The sequence below is a fragment of the Mirounga angustirostris genome, unplaced genomic scaffold, assembly GCF_029215605.1.
Source record: "Mirounga angustirostris isolate CCGP_5_RB_7025 unplaced genomic scaffold, mMirAng1.0.hap1 SCAF_10, whole genome shotgun sequence".
In the NCBI taxonomy this organism is placed as follows: Eukaryota; Metazoa; Chordata; class Mammalia; order Carnivora; family Phocidae; genus Mirounga; species Mirounga angustirostris.
The window spans coordinates 104,425,503-104,450,163 of record NW_026991718.1 but is presented as its reverse complement, the minus strand read 5'-3'; the positions used below and the strand labels follow the sequence as shown (position 1 = coordinate 104,450,163).

The 24,661-nt window shown below is 40.6% G+C and overlaps 1 protein-coding gene and 1 pseudogene across 8 annotated transcripts in view; one reads left to right on the top strand and one right to left on the bottom strand.

Annotated features, from left to right (window-relative positions):
- Nucleotides 1-24,661, top strand: part of PLCB1 (phospholipase C beta 1) — a 683,394-nt gene that overhangs the window by 562,296 nt on the left and 96,437 nt on the right. For 6 of the 8 annotated variants that reach the window (XM_045885403.2, XM_064572835.1, XM_064572838.1 and 3 more), the window contains 4 exons: nucleotides 2,714-2,846; nucleotides 5,263-5,316; nucleotides 8,533-8,752; nucleotides 12,471-12,651. In XM_045885403.2, the coding sequence (XP_045741359.2) occupies nucleotides 2,714-2,846; nucleotides 5,263-5,316; nucleotides 8,533-8,752; nucleotides 12,471-12,651 (588 nt within the window). Of the gene's footprint in view, nucleotides 1-2,713; nucleotides 2,847-5,262; nucleotides 5,317-8,532; nucleotides 8,753-12,470; nucleotides 12,652-19,825; nucleotides 20,178-24,661 lie in introns of those variants that run through there. The other 2 variants (XM_064572839.1, XM_064572834.1) reach the window with 2 other exon arrangements.
- Nucleotides 20,848-20,966, bottom strand: LOC123852202 (small nucleolar RNA SNORA70; annotated as a pseudogene).

Here is a 24,661-nt window from a genome sequence, read left to right as displayed (position 1 = left end):
AGGTCCTGCTGATGTCCCAGGACCCTTTCCCACATTCCCTTTACTTCAGTCCATCCTGTGCAATGTACATGCATCTCCTTTATGAATTTTGTGGCCAAACATATATGATATTTCTTCTTAAGTGTCCCACAAACCCAAATGCCTGCAGGAGTGAGACAGGTAAAGCCTAAATGAGTAAAGAGGGAACCATCCTAAGAGGGGTAGAAACCACTCCATTCTAGCCCAACGTGGGGAATGCGGGCCCAGCATTGCTGATCTGATTTTTCAAGAAAAGTAAGAAATGGGGCGCCTGGGTGGCTCAGTCGTTAAGCGTCTGCCTTTCGGCTCAGGTCGTGATCTCAGGGTCCTCAGGTTGAGCCCCGCATCGGGCTTCCTGCTCAGCGGGGAGCCTGCTTCCCCCTCTCCCACTCCCCCTGCTTGTGTTCCCTCTCTGGCTGTGTCTCTCCCTGTCAAATAAATAAATAAAATCTTAAAAAAAAAAAGTAAGAAATTTGTTTTATTAACATAAAATCTCCTTCATTAAAATCTTTGGCGAACTTGGGTGAGCCAAAGAAAACATTTCCATGCACTGTGTTTGGACCCCATGCCTCCAGTTTACAATTTTTTTTTAAGTTTTATTTATTTAAGTAATCTCTACCCCCAATGTGGGGCTCGAACTCACAACCCAAGATCAAGAGTCACATGCCCCTCTAACTGAGCCAACCAGGCACCCCCACTTTGCAATTTCTTGGTGAACAAAAAATATGCAATCCCTCCCTTTGGCATAATGCTTCTAGGGAGATTTCCTGAAGGATGTAACTTAATAATGCAAGCAGAGTAGCCATTATTTTCAAAAAGCAGTGTTCTACCATGGTGAGTTCTGTAGGCTGGCTCATTTCCCCCTTTAGGTTCCTGCCTTCCCCACTTCATTCCCAGCCACGCGTCCCAGGGCTCATCACTTGCACTTCAATACCACTAGCCATGAGCAGGCCATGGTAGATAAGTTGGGGTGATTTGTTGAATTGAAATAAGTTCTGCCATCACGGGAAGCAGTTTTGGAACTCGTGTTTTAACGATGCTTTTGGGGGACAGAGTCAAAGCCACTTGTGACAATCATTCTCATCTTACATTTTATAAAAATGTTTTCATATGACCTTCTGCTGTCTGTAATTACATGACAAAATATCACAAGGTTGGGCTCCAAATGACTTCTAGCTATTTCCTAATATATATTTTTTATGTACTACCAAGTAGAATATTGGGATAGCCATTTTCAGTAATGTCTGCCATGAACTTGGATGGCAATTCTAAGAAAAGTGTTGTGGGGCATTTCAGAATTGAAAGGCATCATTGCAATGGTATGTGACGACTACTGAAGCAATTATTTTATAAAGACCAACACTTATTCAACAAACATTTATTAATGTTTATTCTATATAGAACACAGTGGACTAGCTGCTGGAAGGAATGGAGTAGAGATTTCATAAATTCCAGTGCACTTATTATTATTATTTACTGGTAGTATTGTACAAACTTAAAAGCTTTATTTATTTTAGACATATCTATTCACTCTGTGCCAGGAACTATTCTAAACATTTTATAACTATTAACTTATTTGATCCTTTAAACAACCTTACAGTGTATGTAATATTATGACACCCAGTACAGACACATCTTCATCTATAAAGATGAGGAAATTGAGGCAGAGAAGTAAGTGACTTGCCCAATACTACACTGCTAACAAGTGGCAAGGCCAGGGGTGCCGGGCTGGTGCAGTCCCTTGAGCATCTGACTCTTGGTTTTGGCTCAGATTGTGATCTCAGGTTTGTGAGATCGAGCCCCGCATTGAGCTCTGTGCTTAGCACAGAGTCTGCTTGAGATCTTTTTCTCCCTGTCCCTCTGTTCCTCCTGCTTATCCCCCACCCTCTCTCTTAAATAAATAAATAAATCTTTAAAATAAGTGGCAAGGCCAGATTGTGACCCCGGGTAAGTTTGACTCCAAAATCTGTGCTTGAAATCATTGTACCAGTTAGCTACTGCTGCATAACAAAAACTCATGTGTTTGTGGTCAGCTGGGCCTGGCTGGTCTAGGAGATCCTTGCCTCGATGACCCAGCTCTCCTCCACATGGTGTCTCATCCTCCACAGTTGTAGCAGGGGTCTGAGAAACAGAGGGAAAATTCACAAATACCTTTTCTTTTCTTTTTTTTTTTTAAAGATTTTATTTATTTATTTGAGACAGAGAGAATGAGAGACAGAGAGCATGAGAGGGAGGAGGGTCAGAGGGAGAAGCGGACTCCCCACCGAGCAGGGAGCCCGATGCGGGACTCGATCCAGGGACTCCAGGATCATGACCTGAGCCGAAGGCAGTCGCTTAACTAACTGAGCCACCCAGGCGCCCGCAAATACCTTTTCAATCTTCCACTTGCAGCAAATTTGCTACTGTCTCATTTGACCAAAGCACATCACATGGTTATATCCATGTGGGAGGGCACTACAAAGGGGCATGGGCATTGAAAAGTGTACAAATCGGGGCTTTTTAATATAATTAACCTACTGGGGTCATGGTTCAACACCATGCTATTTTTATCCTACTTTCCAGACAGTTTCAATTTGATATTTCAGACCCCAGATGCGTTGTGAAAATGCTAAATCAAATGTAGCCTTGTTGGCTTAGGAAAGTCATAAAAGAACAGTAGAAAATGTGGAAAATGAAATGATGTTTATGATTATAGACTGATCCTGGGGAAACACCATCGGAAGTTCCGAATGAAGCCAGGACAACTCCAGCAGAAAACGGAGTGAATCACACTACATCCTTGGCACCCAAACCACCCTCCCAGGCTCTCCACAGCCAACCAGCTCCAGGTAAACACTCTGAAAAGAGAGCTATACGACATGACTAAGAGCCTCCAATTTATTTGTGCCACTCAAAGAGAAAGCATGAGCAAAGATGCAAGGACGTAGGAGGAGCTCCAGAAATGTGGAATGAATGAATGAATGCCAAGAGAGATTCATGAGTGCTCATCTTATGGTAACATAAGTTATCATCTTATGAAGCTACAACAAACCATCGCCCAGATCTCCATGTCTATTTAGTGATCAGTTATAATCCATGTGGGGGCAGGGTTTGTGAAGGGTTCTTCATGCAACTTATAAAGAGCTATGCTTGACAAGCTCATTCTTAGCTCTACCTTACAATGCCAACAATTCCTTTCCATCTTTCTCCAACTTATTTTTCAATGGCCTTGGGTGTCCACCATGTGCTGAGCACTCTTTTCAGCCCTTCAAGTGGATTGACTCATTTCACCCTAGTGCCAGGGCTATGAGGGTAGCTTCTGTCATTGTCCCCATTGGGCAGATGAAGAAATTGGTTTTAAGATGGAGAAGTACTTCCTGAAGGCCACATAGCTAGTGAAGAAGGAAGTCAGGATGGACACAGTTCCCTATGATCCCAGTTCTTGCTTTCAACTCTATTCCTACCAAAGGTCCACTCTTGTCTCACTCCTTAGAAAAATCCTTTGATTTCTGTGCAGCTAACTTTGACCTTTGATCTAAGACTGCTTTAGGCAATTCTCTCTCCTATGTATGTCCCCTTTCCCCAGTAGATGGTAGGCTCCCCAGGCTTCAGTTTGATGCTTCCTTTGCACAGACCTGAGGAATAGCGTGTCCTTGATCACTTTTTGTTGAATGGGTTAATATAAAGTAAATAAAAGGGAGAAGAATTTCCTTCCATGTAGTTATGTCTTCCTTGTCTCCTTCCTTCCTCGTCCTACTACAGCATGGCAGTGACGAAATCCAGATTTTTTTGTTTGGAAGGGAAAAGGCATTTCTCATGAGGGAGAGTGGGATTTTTAAAAGAGCAAATCATTTTGAATTTGTATCAAGTGTGCATGAACTGGGCCCTGTGCTTTTAAGAAGGTTGTTGAGATCAATAACAGTAAGAAGATGATTTGATCATAAAGAGTGATATTTTCAAATGAAGAGTTTTATATACCAAATACAAACATTTTGAGGGCTTCTGGAATATAAATAAGTCATTTAAATATATGAGTAAATATAGTCTTGTGCTTTGAAGAGTAAAAGAAAATTTGGCATTTTAGCACTTGATTTTTTTAACTTGATGTTTTGAAATAATTTGACTTACAGAATCACTTTTAAAAATGGCACAGAATCACAAAACTGATCTCTTCTTCTCTAGGGTTAACATCTGTCAGAATCATGGTGCTGTTATCAGACCAGGATATTAACATTGGCACAGACCTCATTTGAACTTCACCTGCTTTCTACTAATGTCTTTTTCTTTTTTTTTTTTTTTTAAGTAGGCTCCATGTCCAGCATGGAGCCCAATGTGGGGCTTGAACTCATGACCCTGAGATCAAGACCTGAGCTGAAATTAAGAGTCCGACACTTAACCAACTGAGCCACCCAGGCGCCCCTTTACTAATGTCTTCTTATTGCTCCAGGTTCCAACTCAGGATCCCACATTGTATTTAATTGTCATGTCTCCTTAATCTCCTTGAATCTATGACAGTCCCTCAGTCTGTCCTGTCTTTTATGACCTTGACACTTTTGAAGAGTACTGGTCAGTTCTTTTGTGCAATATCCCTCAATTTGGGTTTGTCTGATGTTTTCTCGCAATTAGAGTGAAGTTTTGCATTTTGGGTGAGAATATCACAGAGACAAAACTGTCCCTCTCACTGCATCATATTAGGGGTACCTGATGTTAGTATTTCTCATTATCGACAATGTTGGAGCACTTGGTTGAGGTGGAGCCGGCCAGGTTTTTAAACTGAAAGTTCTCATTTCCCTTTTATAGATAATAGTTGTCTTGGGGGAGATGCTTTGAGCCTATGAAAATATCCTTTTTGTCCTTCAACTTATCTGATAATTTTGGTATCCCCCAGTGGATCTTGCCTGCCTCAGTTATTACTGCCTGCAGGTCAGCGTTTGATTTTTAAAAGTCCACTTGCCATTCCTGATCTTGCCAAAAGGTGGCAGTAGCATTGTTAAAATGGAATTTGTTGACCGTTTTGATTCAAAGTGGAGGGATGTCCTTTCTGTCTGTAAATGGAGCATATAGACTTGCATTTAATTAGGTTTGCCTCAAAGTAACAAAATGAAGACATTGCTTCCAAGGGGGAAAAACCCTAGTGATTTTCTCCTAGAATTTGTTATTTCTCCATAAAAAGACTTAGACTCAAGGGCCAAACTTAGTTGTTTTACGGGAAGAACACACTTTTTAAAGTTAAAGGAGGCTATTTCTTTTGTCTCTTTATTTCAGGTTCTGTAAAGGCACCTGCCAAAACAGAAGATCTTATTCAGAGTGTTTTAACAGGTAAATGCCACCTTCTTACCCCATGGAATTAGGCAGCTTAATATTATACAGCATAAGTATTTAGAGAGAGATTTCCTCTCATCTCTGAAAAATAACATCATTAATATTTCTTTTCTGAAAACATCCACAGATAAATAATCCTAGTTCAAGCCACATTATACAATGTAATCATGTCATCACAGAGAAGTAACCATATTTGGTAGATAGGACTCTTGGTATAAAAATAATATAATTTCATAAGATATCAATATTAGAATCAAAGGATAGTTTCATACAGGAAATATGACCCAGGGAACAGGAATACACACTTTCCCAAAGTGCCAATAATTAGCCGTATTTTAGAAATGCAGAATGTGAACCATTTGGGACCACAAAATACAGAATGTTTAAGAACTATGATCCCGTTGGAAAATAATTTATATTTGGTTAGTTCCTTAAACTAGTGGGACCAAAACTGGTACACGATTTCTTTAATAAAATGAGCAGCATGTGGCAGAATCTTCGAAATGTTTACAATATTTGGTCCAATACACAGAAGAAAGGCAAACACATGTTCACCAAAAGCAGCACTCTTGGTAATAGCCAAAAACTATGAACAACCCAGATGTCCATAAACAGTAGTGTAGATAAATAAATTGTGGTATAGTCACAGAATAAAATAGGGTACAGCTGTAGGGATAAATAAGCTATGATCATACACAACATGGATAAAATTCACATGCACAATGTGGGGGTAAAGAGGCCAGACACAAGAGAGCACATTCTTTGTAATTCCTGCTACGTACAGCTAAAAACAGGCAAAATGAATCCGTCCGTTAGAAACACGGATTTGGATTATACTTGGGAGGGGAGAGAGAATGCAAAAGCCAAAAAGAGGATCTCCGGGGCACTGATAATATTCTGATCTTGATCTGAGTGGTGGTGACGAAAGTCTGTTCGCTCTGGGAAAATGTATAGGGGGGTGGATTTATGATTTATGCGCTTTTATGTGTGTATATTTCACCAATATGTAAAATCTGCATCGGATAATTACTTGAGGAATGTATTAAAACATATTCTAAAAGATTTAATTCCATGGGCAACAATATAATGTTAACACATAAAACAAGAGACAGTCCAATGTTATTTTTTTTTAAAAGATTTTATTTATTTATTTGAGAGAGAGAGAAGGAGAGAGCACATGAGAGGGGGGAGGGCCAGAGGGAGAAGCAGACTCCCCGCCGAGCAGGGAGCCCGATGCGGGACTCGATCCAGGGACTCCAGGATCATGACCTGAGCCGAAGGCAGTCGCTTAACCAACTGAGCCACCCAGGCGCCCCAGTCCAATGTTATTTTAAAATACATAAATGTATAGGGAAAAGACAGTGGATATGTACCAAAGTTATTAGTGGTGAGGATCTCTGGGTGGCTTGTTTATGAGTGATACTTGTTTCTTTATGTAAATGAACATTCCCTTTATGCTTAAGAGCCTATTCGAAGAATAGCCTTTTATCCCAGACTTTAAAAAAAAAAGATAGTACTTTCTGTGGAATTTTTTTTTTAATCATAGGTTGGAACATCTTGAGCCTTCTTGCTAAACCTGCTGTTGCTGGAGTGCTCTATGCCATTTTAATGAAGTGGGATTGAATCTGTTACCCAAAATGTAGCAATTCCTTAGGATTATAAATTCGTAGTATAATAAGTTATTATGCAACCATAATGAGTCCATTTGGGCCTGAGGGAAACCATTAGATAAATGTACCTGATTCTCTTCCTGGCCTCTTTCTCAAAAGGAATCGAATGCCAGGAGAATAGACACATTATAAAAAAGGGGAACATGTTTCAATTGCTTAACGACCTTAGCATTGAAGCACATGAATTATTATTCTGATTTCAGTGTTTATCCACTAGATAACTCATTTCTATTCAGGTCTGTTGTTGTTCATGGCGTATATTATTTCTGAATCTCCTGACAGTTCTAAATATTTATGATAACATATTTTTGTTCCCAGAAGCAGAAAGTTCAAATGAAAGGATGGAAACATGTGAACTGTGACTTAAGTTAGGTCCAAACAAATGATAATTCATTGAAGTTAAGACACCATCAGTTTGAAGGCACCCCACTATTCATGGATTGCTAAGAAAGAAAAGCACCAACAAGTTGTGATTGTACAAAGCATCTTAATTTCAGAAATGTTTGCATACTTTAAAATTCGTATTCTAGAATTGATGAACTATGTCGGTAAAATACAGAACGTTTTAAGGTCCAGGTCTGTCACATTACATGTTTTCTAAGCACTGGATTAAATACCTCATAGTAATGGATGCTACCATTAACCCTGATGGTGCCTTTGGGCAAATCCCATCAAGGGACCTGCCCTCACTTCGGTGCTTTTTCCTGGAACACTGTTGTAAGAAATCTAAACCTACAAAGTCTCTGGTATGAAGAGTGCCCCTTCGAGACCATGCTGTATATATGATCATTTGTTAAGCCTCAACAGGCACACTGCCAGAAAGTGTGTTCAGTACTTTGCATGATTCTTTCATTTCGCCATCACAACAATCCTAACAAGTAGTGGAAATACTGAGGTCCTTAAAGTGGATCCTGTTGGTGCCCATCCCTTTCCCATCTGGTGCACCCATGCTCCAGCTGTGGTTGAGAGTTGCTGCTAACAGCTCATAGCTTCCCTTTCTCTTTAAAATTGCCCTAAGCCCAGAGGAAGACCCCTCACCAGGAGGTTATGCCTTCCTTCCCTGACCTTCTCAATGTGCAAAAGGCTGGTCTTCTTGCCTCAAGGTGAGACCCACTCTGTCATCCTCCAGAGCTCCCACCCACAGGCAGAAGCCAGGCTCCTGTGGAGACCATACCATTGCTCAGCTCCTTCCCCTTCCTTGTCTGCTGCACTCTCTTCCTCCCCCTGAGCCCTTCTCAGTAAATCACATACACTCGAATCCACCCCACCCCCCCGCCCTCAGGCTCTGTTTCTAGGGAAGCCAAACTTTCCAAAAAAAATTATGAGTTAAGAAATTGGGTCTTTGAGAAATTCGGTGACAGAATCGCAGAAGTTACCAAGTGCCAGCCTGGAACCAAGATACGTTTGACATCCAAGCTCTGCTCGGAAGCTCCAGTTGGCTGGGATCAAACAAATATTGCCTGAGAAGCAGGTTGCTACTCCTCTTTACATCTGTGTTTGCAGTCCTTCCACGTCTGTTAGCTCTTATACTCATTTGTTGCAGAAGTGGAAGCCCAGACCATCGAAGAGCTAAAGCAGCAGAAATCATTTGTGAAACTTCAAAAGAAGCACTACAAAGAAATGAAAGACCTGGTTAAAAGACACCACAAGAAAACCACTGACCTAATCAAAGAACACACTACAAAGTATAATGAAATTCAGAACGACTACTTGAGAAGGAGGGCAGCTTTGGAAAAGACAGCCAAAAAGGACAGTAAGAAAAAGTAAGTTGAGTATTTCTACTTTGTTTCATAGTGTGAAGGAAAAGAGTCCTATACGTGGATTTTTCAGTATTTTACACCATATTTTGGATCCAGGGCAAGAAGGAAGGCCACCTCAGCTCAGTTTTGCTTGTGGACTAAATTTCTTTATTTGCCTGCCTCCTAAGAATAGATATACAGGAAGTCCTATCCTTGGGTTCTGGCCTGTGGGCCCAATACCAGTTGGCTGACTTCCCATATTACAGCTGTTAACTTGGCCGGTATACAGTTTTGCTGTGTTCTAGAACCTAGTTGAAGAGGTGACTTGTTATAGAAAAGAGCTGCCTTTGCTGAAACCCACAGAGGCTTGTACAGGTAACCCTTGTGTTTGGGTCTAGGGGTCCCCATAGCCCCATGTACCTGGACCTTGACAAGGAGAAGCATCTCTCACACATTCATTCAACCAACATTTATTGAGTGCCTACTGTGTGCCCTGGGGACACAGCAGTGACCATGACCTTTGCAGTTATCACCCATAAGTAGCTAGCATGGCAATGCAGGGAACTACGTGATCATGCAAGCCACCTGCCCCTGAGCTGAGTCAGATAGGCTCTATTCCATCCTTTCTTTCTCTTCCTTATGGAATAATCTTAGCTTGATGCCAGGTTAGAGAGAGATGTAAGAGGCAATTTCAGATCCACATTGTGACATATGATTGAATATGTGCTTAACTTAATGGCACAATCAAAACCCAGTAGTTGGGTTTTAAAAAGCAACAACATCACTATTTCTTAGAATTAGAATAGTCTTAGAAGCCATCGAGGTGAACTGCTGCCACTTCTTCAGGGAGGAAGCCAAAAGCTCAAGACATTTACACAATTACACAATTACAATTACACAGTTACACAATGGTTCAGGCAAAGCTTGGCCTAAAACTTCTAAATTTCTGTTGCAGTGATATATATGTGTTTGTTTATTCACATATTTGTTTACCTAGAGGTCATATCCTGAAAACTTCTAATAGAGTATGGAAGTAATTCATCGTAGAAGACATATGTAAAAATCCTATGAAAATAGAAAAAGGGAAGCAACACACATACACACAATCTGAGTGGCTACCAGTTATCAAGACCCGCTGTCCAATATGGCAGCCACTAGGCACATGTGGTTTTTGAGCCCTTGAGAAGTGGCTCATGGAAGTTGAAATGTGCTGTAAGTCTCAAATACATACCAAATTTCAAAGACTTTATTTAAAAAAAAAAGAATATAAAATAGCTCATATTTTATATTGACTTACATTGATTTTACTTTAATTACATGTTGAAATGATCATATTTTATGTATACTAGGCTCCATAGTGTGTTATTAAAATTAATTTCACTCACTTCTTTTTACTTTTCAAGTTAGCCACTAAAAATTTTAAATCACATATGTGGAAAAAATCAAATACGTGGCCCATGTTATATTTCTACTGGACGGTATCAGCCATTTAATGTAATTTCTATCCTTGAACACTGAATTTTAGCTCTTAGTTTCTGAGAAAAGGGAATATGGGCTAGATAATTCTCCTTATCTGATTAAAGCAAACTTGCTTGTTTTTCTAAGAGTGACAAACATTTTCCTGGTATTAAATTACAGAATTCATCTCATGGATCTTATAGTCAGTAGTAGAAAACAGGGGATAATGTCTTCAACCCTCTTTTTACAGAAGATACAGAAACACTGTTTCCTTGGTTATTTTTTTATATTTTTCTTCAAAAAATAAATAAACAAAAATCCCTAAGCATCTAGTATCAAAAGAGGTACATCAAGAGAAACTTCTCTTTAAGAGGCAAAGAACTAAAAAAAAAAAAAAAAAAAGAGGCAAAGAACTGAGGTCTGATTATGTCCGACTCTCTCCCATCACCTTTGATACACATTAAAATCCTGAAAATACCTCAGAGCAATAAATGGGAATTATTGTCCATTAGGTTAGTTTCTTATTAAAATACCCACTGTCTCAACTGAGCTTTCCACATCCTGGAAAGAGCAGATCAGACACGGGCATGCAGTGTTTGTGTTGTTTTTAACAACACAGCCTTTGCCTTATTCTAGATGTCTGTCCTTGGATGAGCTGCTCTGGGCTCCCCCATACTGTGTTCTTAGGCAGATTGTCTCACTGAACCTCAGTTTCCTCAAATGCAAACTGGAGATGGCCACACCTACTTGTTGGGTTGCTGTGAAAAGAAAACCAAAAGTAGAGAGTGCCTGGTAAATGTTGCATGGTCAGTAACTATTGACCTGTGGCCTCTGCTGTGGTGGTTGTGGTGGTTGTGGTGGTTGTGGCTGATTAAAGAGATGTCTTTATGTTCTGGTTACACTGACTTCCTGCTACCAAAGACAATAAATGTATCTCACGTTCAGGCCAAGATGGAGGTCACCTCGCTGATGCTACTTATTGTGATATTGACAAATCATCTTGTATTCATGCCAGGATGGACGGCCACCTCAATGCTGCCATGCCATTCTGATGTATCAGGTGTCCTGAGCCTTGTAGAGTGTTCATTCTCATTTAGCATTGCACATTAAAATGCAAATAGAAACTTTTGAGGGAATTCTGCATCCCTTATTTGCCACAATAGGATCCTAACACCAACTTCAACCAACTGCCTCTCCTGAGGTACCATCAATGCTGGCCTAAGTCAAAGTGAAAGCAACAGGAATTAGGGCCAGCTGATTCAAGAAACTTCCACCTGTTCCGCCTGGCCACAAGCGAAAAACATGGAGGCAGAATCTGATGTGCTAGATATCTTAGGTGGTTTAGTTTTCTTTCTGCAGAAGTTTCCATATGAATGAAGAAAACAGACCTGCTCTTAGTACCCCATTCCCAACACCATCTCCTTTTCTGTGTGCCCTAAAAAAAGTAAGAGCACAAAATTTGAAGGAATCACACCATATGTTTTAGCACAATCAGTTAGTGAGAATTGCTTTGATTTATTTCAAGATTACTCCTAAACTTCTCAAAATCTGCATAATTCTCTATGAACAACTCAAAGAAAGTCACTGTGCACAGAGTAAGCACTCAATAAGTATTTTTCAATGAACTCACGCATCCTCCTTTCTCTTGTAACTTAACCATTTGGAGGAAAGTGCCATTTTGGGTAGAGCTATCCATGAAGTTGGTACATCCCCCAAAGAAACTTATTTTAATAATGTATCTTTGCTATTAAAAGACGTCAAGAAACAGAACATGTCACCTGGGGGAGGGGTCTGCACATGCTCTCTGTTTTCTATCCATCACCCAGATGCAAAATTCAACACCTCTTCAACTCTCCTGACAGAATCCAATCAATGTCGAGTGTACTGAAGTCGTTATAGGACATTAAGTAGCCGAGAATTACATTATACATGTCTTGTTAAAAAATTAAAAGATAAAAGCCTTAAAAGATCCTTATTAGACATTGTTTTTCCCTAGGCGGGGGTGGGAGGATTATCATTCTCTCCACCACTACCACAGGGTCCCCAGCCTCCTGGCTTTCTTTCTCTGTCCCTACATGAAATCTCACAAATGTCATCCACTCTGTGTTTGGAGACCCTCCACTGCTAAGCTTGTCCTTAGGGTATCAGCCTCTATCTCAAGTGGTTTGTTAAAACATTTATTTCCCAACACAACACTCTATCTAGGAGGAACTGTGGTATGCAATGTTCCCTCCACCTTGTTATGACCTGCCTGTTTTGTGAGTCAAGCTCTGTGTCTCTGCAGGTCAGATCCCAGCAGTCCTGACCATGGTTCATCAACGATTGAGCAAGATCTTGCTGCCCTAGATGCCGAAATGACCCAAAAGTTAATAGACTTGAAGGACAAACAACAGCAGCAGCTGCTTAATCTTCGACAAGAGCAGTATTATAGTGAAAAATACCAGAAGCGAGAACATATTAAACTGGTAAGCCCAAGAAATGCTGTTGTGTTTGTATAGCTGGAACCCTCTTTTCTATAGAAAACTCTTGGTGCTCTTGGATAACTTTAAAGAGAGACAGTGGGGACTCCTGGGTGGTTCAGTTGATTGGGCGGCTGCCTTCGGCTCAGGTCATGATCCTGGAGTCCCAAGACTCCCCTGGAGTCTTCTCCCTCTCCCCCTCCCCCTACTCCTGTTCTCTCTCTCCCTCACTCACTCTCTCTCAAATAAATAAATAAAATCTTAAAAAAAAAAATAGAGACAGTGGCGGGTCTGGCTGGCACCTTCCTCTGGCTTCCTTAGCCAATAATCTTATCTTGATGCCAGGTTATAGAGAGAGGTAAGATGCATTTCTCCGATACATATTGTGGTGTGCTTTAATGCGTGCTTAACTTAAAAGCACAATCAAAACCCAGTACCTGGGCTTTAAAAAGCAACAAAATAATTTCTTAGAACTTGAAATTGCATAAGGGCACCTAGTGTCCACCACACTAATATTTTATAAGCTCCACTCTTCCAGCATCTTCACCAAGCTCCTCTCTGTTCCCCAATGATGCTATGTTTTATTGTTTTATTTTCACTAACTTATTTTGGGGTTATTATAGTTTTTTGGGGGGAGATTCTTTGAACTCTCACAAGGAATTAATAAAAAAACAATGCTTATTTTGATTCAAGAAAATTAACAACATGCTACAAATAAATATTCACTATTTTTGGTGTCAATGGGCCTTGCAGACACTACACAGTACTGTCCACTCTCCTGCATTTAGAAGAGTGTCTGGCCAGTCTGGGATATTGTCTACCCAATTGCTGAGGCCCCCTGTGGAAGGAAATGCCATAGTGATCAGTTTTGTCCTCCAAAAGGTTTTCTTGAAGGTTGTGACAACTGTTGTTGATGCCTTGAGGTCATGATAAATATGTGGTGACAGATTAAATGATCAAATGATAAAGTAGCCTTGAAAACAAACCTGTGCCCCAAACAAAACAAATGAGTAAGCTAATAGAAATTGAAGTTGTGTAGCCAGAGTTTGTATGTGTTTTTATGTTTCTGCTTTGGACATGGGTGGGTGGTTTAGCGATTGGTGGATGGTTTAGCCATCACAGCGAACTAGGTGATTCAGTGTCATGCTGTTGACTTAGTGCTGGTTCCCCAGTGATGATACGCAAACGAGTAGGCCAAAGTCACGTGAGGAGCTTATCAAACATCAGATTCCACTTGGCCAGTTATTTTCAACTTCAGCATGCATCAGAATCACTTGGAAGGCTGTTAAAACACAGATTGTTGGTCCTTGCTCCGAATTTCCAATTCATTAGGCCTCTTGTAGGGCTGGTGATTCTGATGCTTGAAGTCCCAGGACCACACTTTGAGGACTGCTGCCTGATCACTAAATGTAAGGCTTGAGGATTTATTTTTAACAATATCCACTTGATTTGGGGGGTGCGGGGGCTGCCTTATCTGTGAACCACTGAAATAAGATCTGAGCTATGAAGGAATGGTAGGTCAGAGATCAGGTTCAGTGTAAGGAAGGGATTGCCTGACAGGCCAGAGAAAGTCAAAGTAAATCTTAGTGAGAAATAATGGTTTTGAGACCTTGCTACCATGACAGCCATCTGATTTTCTCCAGTACCTCACCCGTGGTACTCCAGAAAATAACAACAATAATAAAAATTAAAATAATAACCATGTATTAAGCATTCACCATAGGGGCCATACCTTGTGCTAAACCATTTACAGAAATTGTCTGATTTAATCCCTACAACAACCACCACTGGAGTTTAGTATTATTGTCCGCTTATTTTACAAATAAAAAACAGAGCAATTCACAACTAGAAAATGATGAGGTTGGGATTTGAACCTTGGTCCTCTGACTCTAGAGGCCCTGCTTTCTAACTATTGTGCAGATACCTCTGGTAAATCAGATTTCAAACCAAACTTATCATAATGACCTCATATCTACTCACACAGGACATGCACAGCCAACTCCTTCATTACAATGACTGGGATACTGTACTGTCTCTTTCTCTTCAACAGCTTTATTATATATGCCATACAATTCACTCCTTTAAGGTGTATAGTTCAGTGGTCTTTAGTATATTCATGGATATGTACAACCATCAGAACAATTTTAGAACATTTTTATCACCTCAAAAATAAACCCTCATTCATGCATTCACTAAACAAATACTTATTAGATACCTACTCAGTAAATATTTTCAAATAGAAAAGGGGAAAAAATGACAACAATCCCAGCCTTTATGGAGATTACATTCTAGATGAGGGGTCAGACCATGAACAAAATATGTTGGTACGGGGCACCTGGGTGGCTCAGTCAGTTAAATGTCTGCCTTCAGTTCAGGTTGTGATCTTGGGATCCTGGGATCGAGCCCCGAGTTGGGCTCCCTGCTCATCAGGGAGTCTGCTTCTCCCTCTCCCTCTGCCCCCTCCTCCCATCGTTCATTCTCTCTTTCTCTCAAATAAATAAAAGCTTTAAAAAAGTTGGTAAAATATATAGTATGTCAGGTGGTCCTAAAGGTTAGGAGAAAAATCAATAAATGGGGAAATAGGGAGTGGGGATGGAGGGAAAGTTGAGGAACATGCTTTGAAATTTTAAATTGAGTAACCAGGAAGGACTCACTAAGAGGCAGCAGCTGACTTAGGAGTGAAGGACTGACGTCTACAAACACATGAGGCTGGATTGTGCACAGCAGAAGGATTAGCAAATGCAAAGACTCTGGGTCAGGGATGGGGCTGTCTGTTGAGGGACCAGCAGGTTGGCTCTGTCTGAGGCTGTCCGAGATGGGACTTCTGGGGCTAGGGACAGATCTCTTAGAGTTGTAGACCTCTGTGTTTCATTCAGAGTGAAGTTGACGCCACTGGAAGGTTTTGCATGGAGGAGAGACATGACCTGAAGTAACCTTTACAAGGATCACTCTTCTAGTACATGATGAAGAGTAGGGTTCCAGGAGAACAGAGTTCAGATGAATGGTGGTTCACAGGGTTAGAAGTCCTGGGGTTCTCTGGCAGATGACTGCATTTGACAAATAGGGTGACTATTACTTGGAGGACTAGGCAATCCATCCATAATCATCCTGAGTTGCCCCAGAGTTCCAGCCCCTGGCAAGATTCCCTTCCCCGAGGAGAGAGACGCAGTAATTCAGAATAAGAGGAAAACTCGAGAGTCATGGGAGAGTCCCAAACCAAGAATTCAGAATGTGGATGAAAACAGAAGCCCAGACATGCCAGAAAGGACTTTAGGGGAGCAGGGGGCAATACAAATGGCTGCAGAAATCACAGGGAAGAGTTGCACAAGCTCAGCATCACAGGAGGAACACCTGGGCATGAGGCCCCACATCAGATCCCACTGGAAGAGGCCACAGAGAGTGGCTCAGCCGCTTTTCTCCCGGAGGGGAAGGTGGGCTGGGAACTAGGGAAGATCAAGCTGAGCTTCTAAGTGGAAAATTACTCCCCTGCAGGGATACTGGAACTGGAGAGGTAGTGGAACTCCTCCTGGAGGTGGCAGTCCAACAACAGGGGCTTCTACTCGCTTCTCCCTAAGAAGGAATGAGTGTGTCCATAATAAAAGCTTTGGGGCCCCTGGGCAGCTCAGTCAGTCAGTTGAGCGTCTGCCTTCAGCTCAGGTCATGATCCCAGGGTCCTGGGATCGAGTCCCGCATCGGGGTCCCGCTGCTTCTCCCTCTTCCTCTGCCTCTCCCCGCTGCTCGCGATCTCTCATGCACTCACTTGCTCTCTCAAATGAATAAATAAAATCTTAAAAAAAAAAAAAAAAAAAGCTTTGAAGAGTTTTTCAGAAAAACATACACACATGTCTAAGCTGGTCTGGCCCTTTCAGGACAAATATACTCAAAATACTCACCCTGTCACCTTTGTGATTGTGGATTTGGGTTTCAGATAAAGTCCTGATGTCTTTGAACACAGTTGTATTCTTTGGTTAAGACGGTGAAGGCCTAAATGCCTAGACTTTAGAACCACACAGAGTTTGTTTTATGGCCATTTGGAGGCATCCACAATTTCTACTACATGCCCTTAGCTGGCACATATCAAAACTTTCTCTCACTCCATTTGTAACAACCAGAAATTGTTCTGCCAGGAAATCTTTTGACCGAGAGCACCCAGAAGTGTTAGTTCTATCTTTGGTTGTGGATCCGAGTTATGAACAGCCCTCTCAGGCTAAATTAGACAAATGGAAGTGTAATTAAAAAGCAAGTAGGCCCCAGGTAAAAAGGAGTATTTGGGTGATGAGGAAAATTAAACAAGATATTCCATCTCCTAAAATTGCTTTGGGAATTAAATACAGATGTGTTTAGGTTAAGGTCTATACATTTCAAATGCTGGAACCCACAGTTCAAGGATTAAGAAAGAAAGCTTTACATCAATAAACTCCCTACCAAACGTTCAATAAAAATTCAATGTCTGTGGGGCACCTGGCTGGCTCAGTTGGTAGAGCATGTGACTCTTGATCTTCACATTGCAAGTACGAGTCCCACGTGGATGTAGAGGTTGATTAGAAATAAAATCTTAAAAAAAAAGTTAGTGTTTGCAAAACACTGGAGATGAAGATGAAGAAGGTGTGGTTACCACACACTCAGGGAGCATGTATCCCAAAGCTATAATAGCATATGATAAATGAAATAATAAAGGTATCAGCAAATTAATACGAAAACCCGGATATGGGAGCAATTTATATAACTCTATAAATTGATAAATACCAACAGAATATTTTTGAGGTAATTGTTCATAGGAGGTGTAAAATGCACACCAAGCTTCATAGACTATAGCTTCAAAGACATTTTTATACCTGTCTAAAGAAGAATCTTTTTTTTTTTTTAAGATTTTATTTATTTATTTATTTGAGAGAGAGAATGAGATAGAGAGAGCATGAGAGTGGGGAGGGTCAGGGGGAGAAGCAGACGCCCCGCTGAGCCGGGAGCCCAATGCGGGACTCGATCCCGGGACTCCAGGATCATGACCTGAGCCGAAGGCAGTCGTTTAACCAACTGAGCCACCCAGGCGCCCTAAAGAAGAATCTTTATCCTTAAAACTCTCTATCCAAATAGCTCTGTAGCCTGGTTGTGCAAGTGTGGGTCCCAAATCACCTGGGAGCCTGTTAGACATTCAGTCTTCTGCCCCACCCCAGACCGGCTAGATCACAATTTGCATTTTAATAGGAGTCCCAGATGACTTGTTACACATTCAAGTTATAGAAGCACCATTTGCGAGCCATCGATCCTTATCTTTGCTCAAAATGCCTTTTGGAATAAGGCTAAAGTTACTTTTAGGTGAAATGGGAAATAGAGCATGTGCCCCATTATTCACAGCTTGATCGAGCTGGAGGGATACCTGTTGGTGCCAAAGGCACAGGGCCTATGGAAATCACTCCTGTCATTTCCTGCCTATACTGGCACCCGAAGAAAACAGTTACTTTCAGTTAGAGGTGAGTGAAAATAAAGATATAAATTCCCCAACCCCATTCAAGCTCTTGCACTCCCTGAAGTCTCTCCATAGATATTGTGAGGATCTGTGAACCCCAGCTGGGGACCCCTGTTCCAAGGTAAGGTTGGGGAATCTGCTCTAACTTAATCTGTTTTTCATCAACAGCCATAGGTTGCCCCTGAGTTTGGTCATCCCATTAAGGTTAGGTTTTCATTTTAAAAGTGACTTTGGGGGCGCCTGGGTGGCTCAGTTGGTTAAGCGACTGCCTTCGGCTCAGGTCATGATCCTGGAGTCCCGGGATCGAGTCCCACATCGGGCTCTCTGCTCAGCAAGGAGTCTGTTTCTCCCTCTGACCCTCCCCCCTCTCATGCTCTCTATCTCATTCTCTCTCTCAAATAAATAAATAAAATCTTTAAAAAAAAAAAGGTGACTTTGGTATGGGGCACCTGGGTGGCTAGGTTGGTTAAGTGTCTGACTCTTGGTTTTGGCTCAGGTCATGATCTCGGGGTCATGAGTTGAGCCCCGTGTTGGGCTCCTCACTCAACAGGGAGTTTGCTCAAGATTCTCTCTCCCTCTCCCTCAGCCCCTCCCCCCACTCACTTCCTCTCTCCCCCTCTCTCTCTAAAATAAATAAATAAATCTTTAAAAAATAATAACAATAGAAATGACTTTGGTAAGTTAGAGAAAATCATAGGGGGTCCCTCTGGGGGCTCTTGATGACTGTCAGTAATGAGCCCCAACATCATATTCAAGCTTAAAAACCCATAGCATACTGAGAGGGGACTGGACTCCATGGTGATGTTGCTGGGGTGAGTTCTCGACTGCAGCAGTCCCGCCATTTTGTCTTCTCTCTTTTTCTTCTTTTTCATGGCTTCAGGAAAAGATTTCCTCTTTTTTTTCTCACAGTTACCACACTATTTATCCTTTGCAGAGGCTTGTTTTGTTTTGCTTTGCTCCCTATGTTTTCTCCTCTTTCTCGTATTTTAAGTCTCCCACTTGTGCCAGTCCCATTCATTTCTCCCTTCCTTCACATCAACGTTAATGGCTGCTATTGTTTTTATACATCCTCCCACTTATCTCACTAGCAATCATTTTTGGGCCCTAAACCAACATTAGTATCCAGACCCACTGAGTTCCCCAAGTCCCTGCCAATCCTGGGGATTGAAAGATGTGTTTCACAGTGAAAGCTCTGGGTGAATCCTGACCAGCTACTAATGGATGGCCCATCAGGATGTAAGTAGTGATGAGTGGGGGTCTAGAGTCAAATGTCATTTCTGGCCACTGCTCTTCCACTACGAGTAGCTGTGTGACCACTCTGAACTTTCATTTTCTCATCTGTCCAATGGAGGTAAGAATAATCCTCACTTCACAGAAGCATAAGGAGGAATAATGAGATAATGTTCACAAATCATTGTTTTTAATGAAGGCTTTTTCTTTATTTTTATTTTTTTTTAAAGATTTTATTTATTTATTTGAGAAAGAGAGAATGAGAGACAGAGAGCACGAGAGGGAAGAGGGTCAGAGGGAGAAGCAGACTCCCTGCTGAGCAGGGAGCCCGATGTGGGACTCCATCCCGGGACTCCAGGATCATGACCTGAGCTGAAGGCAGTCGCTTAACCAACTGAACCACCCAGGCGCCCAAGACTTTTTCTTTAGTAATACCTGAATTGACTAGGAAATCTTGACTTCAAATATAAATGTGTATTGCAGTTTTTGACATCCTGCTACAGTTTGATGGAGCTCATTGCCTTCGTTTTGATGATTTCGATGAGCACCGTTTGCTGTTGCAACCTGTAAAGAAGCCAACCTTGAATTTTCTCCCTTCTGTGGTCAGCCAGCTGAAGTATATGGGCCAGGAGTAATTACAGTGTCAGGAAGTAAATCTACTGAGTTGTGGTAGTATTCTCTGTCTTCCTCCAATATTCTGGCTTTAACAAAGGATTATTTTTCTTGATAAATAAATGACTTAACTTTCCTAAAAACTTTATATTCTCCACCAAATAAGAAATGACAAATAAATAAAAGACTTTAGTAGTGAAATAAAGAATGAAAGAATTGTTAAAATGTGTTCTTATTTGTCAATTTTTCTGCTCACCATTGGGTAACCCTAATAGAGTGGATGTTGTTCTTTTCATATATATATGGTGGCTCTGCTTCTGGAGGTGTATATATATATATATATATATATATATATATATACACACATATATATATGTGGATAGAAATTATCTTTATCTTAAATTCTATTGTTTTAATTATGAGCAGAAATGAGCATATTTCCATGTGTGTGTTGGCCATTTATATTCCTTTTTTTTTTTTTTGGACAGGAAGTAGGATTTATTGGTGGACATGAATAAGAAGAGGGCAGTGCCAAGGCTCTCTTGAGTGCACCATTTGTCCAGGGGGCCATGACTGGGAATGTATTTCACCCCACAGCCATCTGGAATGAGCTGCTTTTCAAGCCACCATGTCCTCAGTTCATTTGTATCAAACTTATTAAAGCCCCACTTCTTGGAAATGTGGCTCTCCTGGTGGTCAGGGACTTGAACTTGGCCCTGAATAGGGCCTTAATCACATGCTCCTTGTTCTGCACCTCGGTACTGATGGATATGGTGACTTGGCCAATATAGACCCTGGTCACTGTGCCCTGGGACTTTCCAAAGGCACTCTGAATACCTGTCTAGAGCCTAGATTGAGGATAGTACCATCAAAATTGAATGTCCATTGGAAAGGGCTGTCTCCAGGGTCCCTTAGGGCAACCGCTACAAACAACGGGCTGCATACACTACTGTTTGCAACCAATGCACACCAGGCCCCCAGGGAAGAGCATAGTCAGCTTAACTGGCTGCAGATTATAATTTTTTTTTCTTTTTACAAACTGCCCATTCACATCCATCACCTACTTTTCTGTTGGATTGTCTCCTTTCCTTTTGACCCACAGAGTTCCTGTGGTATCTCTTCATTTATTATTTGGGGAGGTTGGGCAAGTTAGAGAGTGTGAAATACACTTATATAACCATTCATGCATCAAAAGTCATTGAAGGAGGCACCTGGGTGGCTCAGTCGTTAAGCGTCTGCCTTCGGCTCAGGTCATGATCCCGGGGTCTTGGGATCGAGCTCCGCATCGGGCTCCCTGCTCAGTGGGGAGGCCTGCTTCTCCCTCTCCCACTCCCTGTGCTTGTGTTCCTTCTCTGTCAAATAAATAAAAAATAAAATCTTTAAAAAAAAAAAAGTCATTGAAGGCCTCCTGTGGTCATACTGGTGGGGGAATTCCTGTGGAACAAGCCTAAACATCGTCCCTGCCTTCAGGGGCTTACAGTGATTAAGAGTACTGGTTGTGAAGTGAGACAGATCTACTAAGAGTATGCCCATCTTTATCAGGTAGCTTTGTTGCATAACAAACACCTCAAAACTTATTGCCTTAAAATGACAATTTGTTTAGCTCTTGATTCTGTGGGTAGCAATTTGAGCTTGACTCAACTGAATGGCTCCTCTAATCTTGGCTGGGCTCATTCATGTGTCTTGGCTGGAGTCATTCATGTTTCTCTGGTTCAACTGTCCATCACCTAAGGGCTCTGCTTCTGGAAGTTGGCTGACTGTTGGCTGGGTCAAGACAGGTGACTGATCCACATCTCTCATCATCCAGCAGGCTACTCTGGGCTCGTTCATGTGGAAATTGAAAAGGATTCCACTTGCGAGCAGGAGGAAATGGACAAGGTGTTTTGAGAGGTCTTATAAACTTCTTCCTCCTTCTTTGGTCAAAGCAAATCATAAGATTTGTCCAGATTCAAGGGATAGGGAAATAGATTCTATCTCTTGTTTAGGCAAGTGATAAGATTTGCCCAGATCCAAGGGATAGGGAAATAGATTCTATCTCTTGTTTAGGGGACCTGCAAGTGACATTACAAAAAGTGTGAATACAAGAAGTGGTGGAGAATTAGGGCAATAATCTACACACAGCCCTCATAATTTGGATGTGAGATGCAATAAAATAATCCAGGGAAACTTAACATGGTGCCTAGTCATCATTCTTTACCAAAAGACTATTTGCAGAGGATTTAAACTGAGAAGACATGACTTCCTTTTTTTAGTTATATAACATTAGCTAAATCATTTCACCTCTTTTAGTGTCTGTATCCCCATTTTTAAAACAAAAAGTTTGTTCAAGAATGCTTGTAAAGTCTCCCTCTGACAGTAATGCTAGTTTCCTTTAATTATAGAATCAGAGATGACCCAACTCTCGGGCCTATTAAAATAATAATGAGGGATTTCAGTTTAAAGCAATAAACTTTGGTTTTTCTTTTGTGTGTGTACACAATATATCTTAATGTACTTTTATGTGTTAATTGGTAACTATTTAGGTAACATTAAGGAAGAAGTTAGGAAACAGAACCATCCCCAAAGGCAAAGAAAATAATAGTTTTGACTTGTGTCAACTTAAAAAACTTAGGGAACAGAAGGGATTCTGCTGGAAGGAAAATTCCAAAATAGAACCCACGAGTCTGATCATTTCGTTTGTGCCCTCTGGAATTACAGGACTCATTGCATTCCATTTGACAAGTCAGGGATGCTGAAGTGATATATTTTGCATTAAGAAAAAAAAGTAGCTGACATGCTGTGGTATTTGTCTTCACAGGCAGCTCTTCTGAGTCTGGATTCCAAAGGGACTGTTGAAATATTAAGCCCATGATTTATTGCCCTATTTTAGTAACAAAGCACAGGACAAATCACATAGCTCTCAATCAGATCTCCTTTGCTAATTATTTGAAAACCTCCAGTTTGAATATTATTGCTACTTTCCCACATCTGAGTGGTAACCAATATTTATTTATTTTATTTATTCTGAATTAAATGGTCTTGACATATTTTAAAATTACGAAGCCTTACCTTAAAATTGTAGTGGTTTGGTGGTTGTTTTTTTAATTGATTTAATCAGATATGATAATATCAATTAACTTGATGAAATGCAAACATTTTCTCATTGGCAAAACCCAAGCATCATTAGCATGCCTTAAGTAGAGCTCCCTTTATCAAATTTCTTGATTTTTTAAAAGTTTGAAAGTACTTCCAGTTGATAGCCTCATAAAAGAATACCAGAAATATCATTCAAGGGAGTATGCTACATTGATCTATTTATGTTTCCCAGAAAGCTCAAAAGCTGCCATTTACCTTGGCATAACTTAAAAGTGAAAAATAACTTTAAATGTTACAGCTTTAATGGGCCAGCTTATTGACATTGACCAGGAATCTTGGTCATATTTTCATTTTCACTTACTTTTTTTGCCAGCAAGGAAAAAAATTCCAAGGATCCTTTAACATTTAGATTCAAATAAGCTGCTATAAATTCTATGTAGCTATGCAAATTTAAAAAATAATTTCATAAGAATGAAAGAATATCTCGGACAATGATGGTTGCCCTTTGAGTCCAACATTTTGTCCTCCTGAAAAGAAAAGAGAGCTAGTGAGACTATCAGCCCCACGTGGACTGAGCCTGTCTTTCAGCTCACAGTTGGACCATCAATATTAGCACAGTATCCAGCACACCATAGGTGCTCAGTTAATATTGGTTGGCTGGCTGAATGAATATTTCTCAATTCGAATGGCCAGGATACACCTTGCATTTAAATCGTCAGTAATGTGTTTAGTCCATAGATCATTACTTAGTTTAGAAGCATAATAAATTAATTCTTTGTAGAAGAAAAAAAAACCAAAAAACAAATTAGAGTGAAAATTCAGAGTGGATGCTTTGATTAGCAGAAAAAAATGTGGTATCTTCTCTAGATATTACTGGAAGGGGGAAGGAGGATGCATTGTGCCTGAAGTGTGAACGTATTATACTTGACTTTTGCCCATTTTCCAAAATTGCCCTTCTTAAGAAGAGACTAAACAGGCCAACTTCTGTCCACATGTTTTTGTTGTTGTTGTTGTTGGGGTTTTTTGTTTTATTTTGTTTTTTATCCCTTTTGAGTTAGAGTCAAGGAATTATTCTCTTCCATGGAAACCATTCTCTCACCCTCAAACGACTAACCCAAGTGAATTTCAGCGCGGAGTTGAAAACAAGCATGAAATTATATTCCCCCAGGGCTTTTCTTTTTCACTCCTTAAAAGGTTTGGAACATTTAACTAAGAGAGTTGTCAAGAGTGGTAAACAAATAAGCCCAGTAACTGAAATGTGTCTATTCCTTTGACCAGAGGAAAGAATTGTACTAAAAGTTAAAATTAAATGTTTTTTACTGCATTTCAGTTTAACTATGTACTTTCTTGGTATTTTTTTCGCTGGGAATTCTAAACTAATTTTTTCTTCTTTCCTATCCTCGGTGAGTTTTGTGAGTAATGCATGATTGAATAGTTCTTTGAGTAGAGCCTGTCTGCTAATAAATACACCAAAAATGAGTGTATCCTTAAGTTAGTTAAAAAGCACTCCAGTTATTATGTGAAAAATCCTTCTTCTTGATCTCATTTTCACATCTCATGCAATAGAAATCCTGGACCCGATATTCAGAGAGGTTCCTTTTTCTTATTTGGGGTTTTCTATTTCTATTTTTT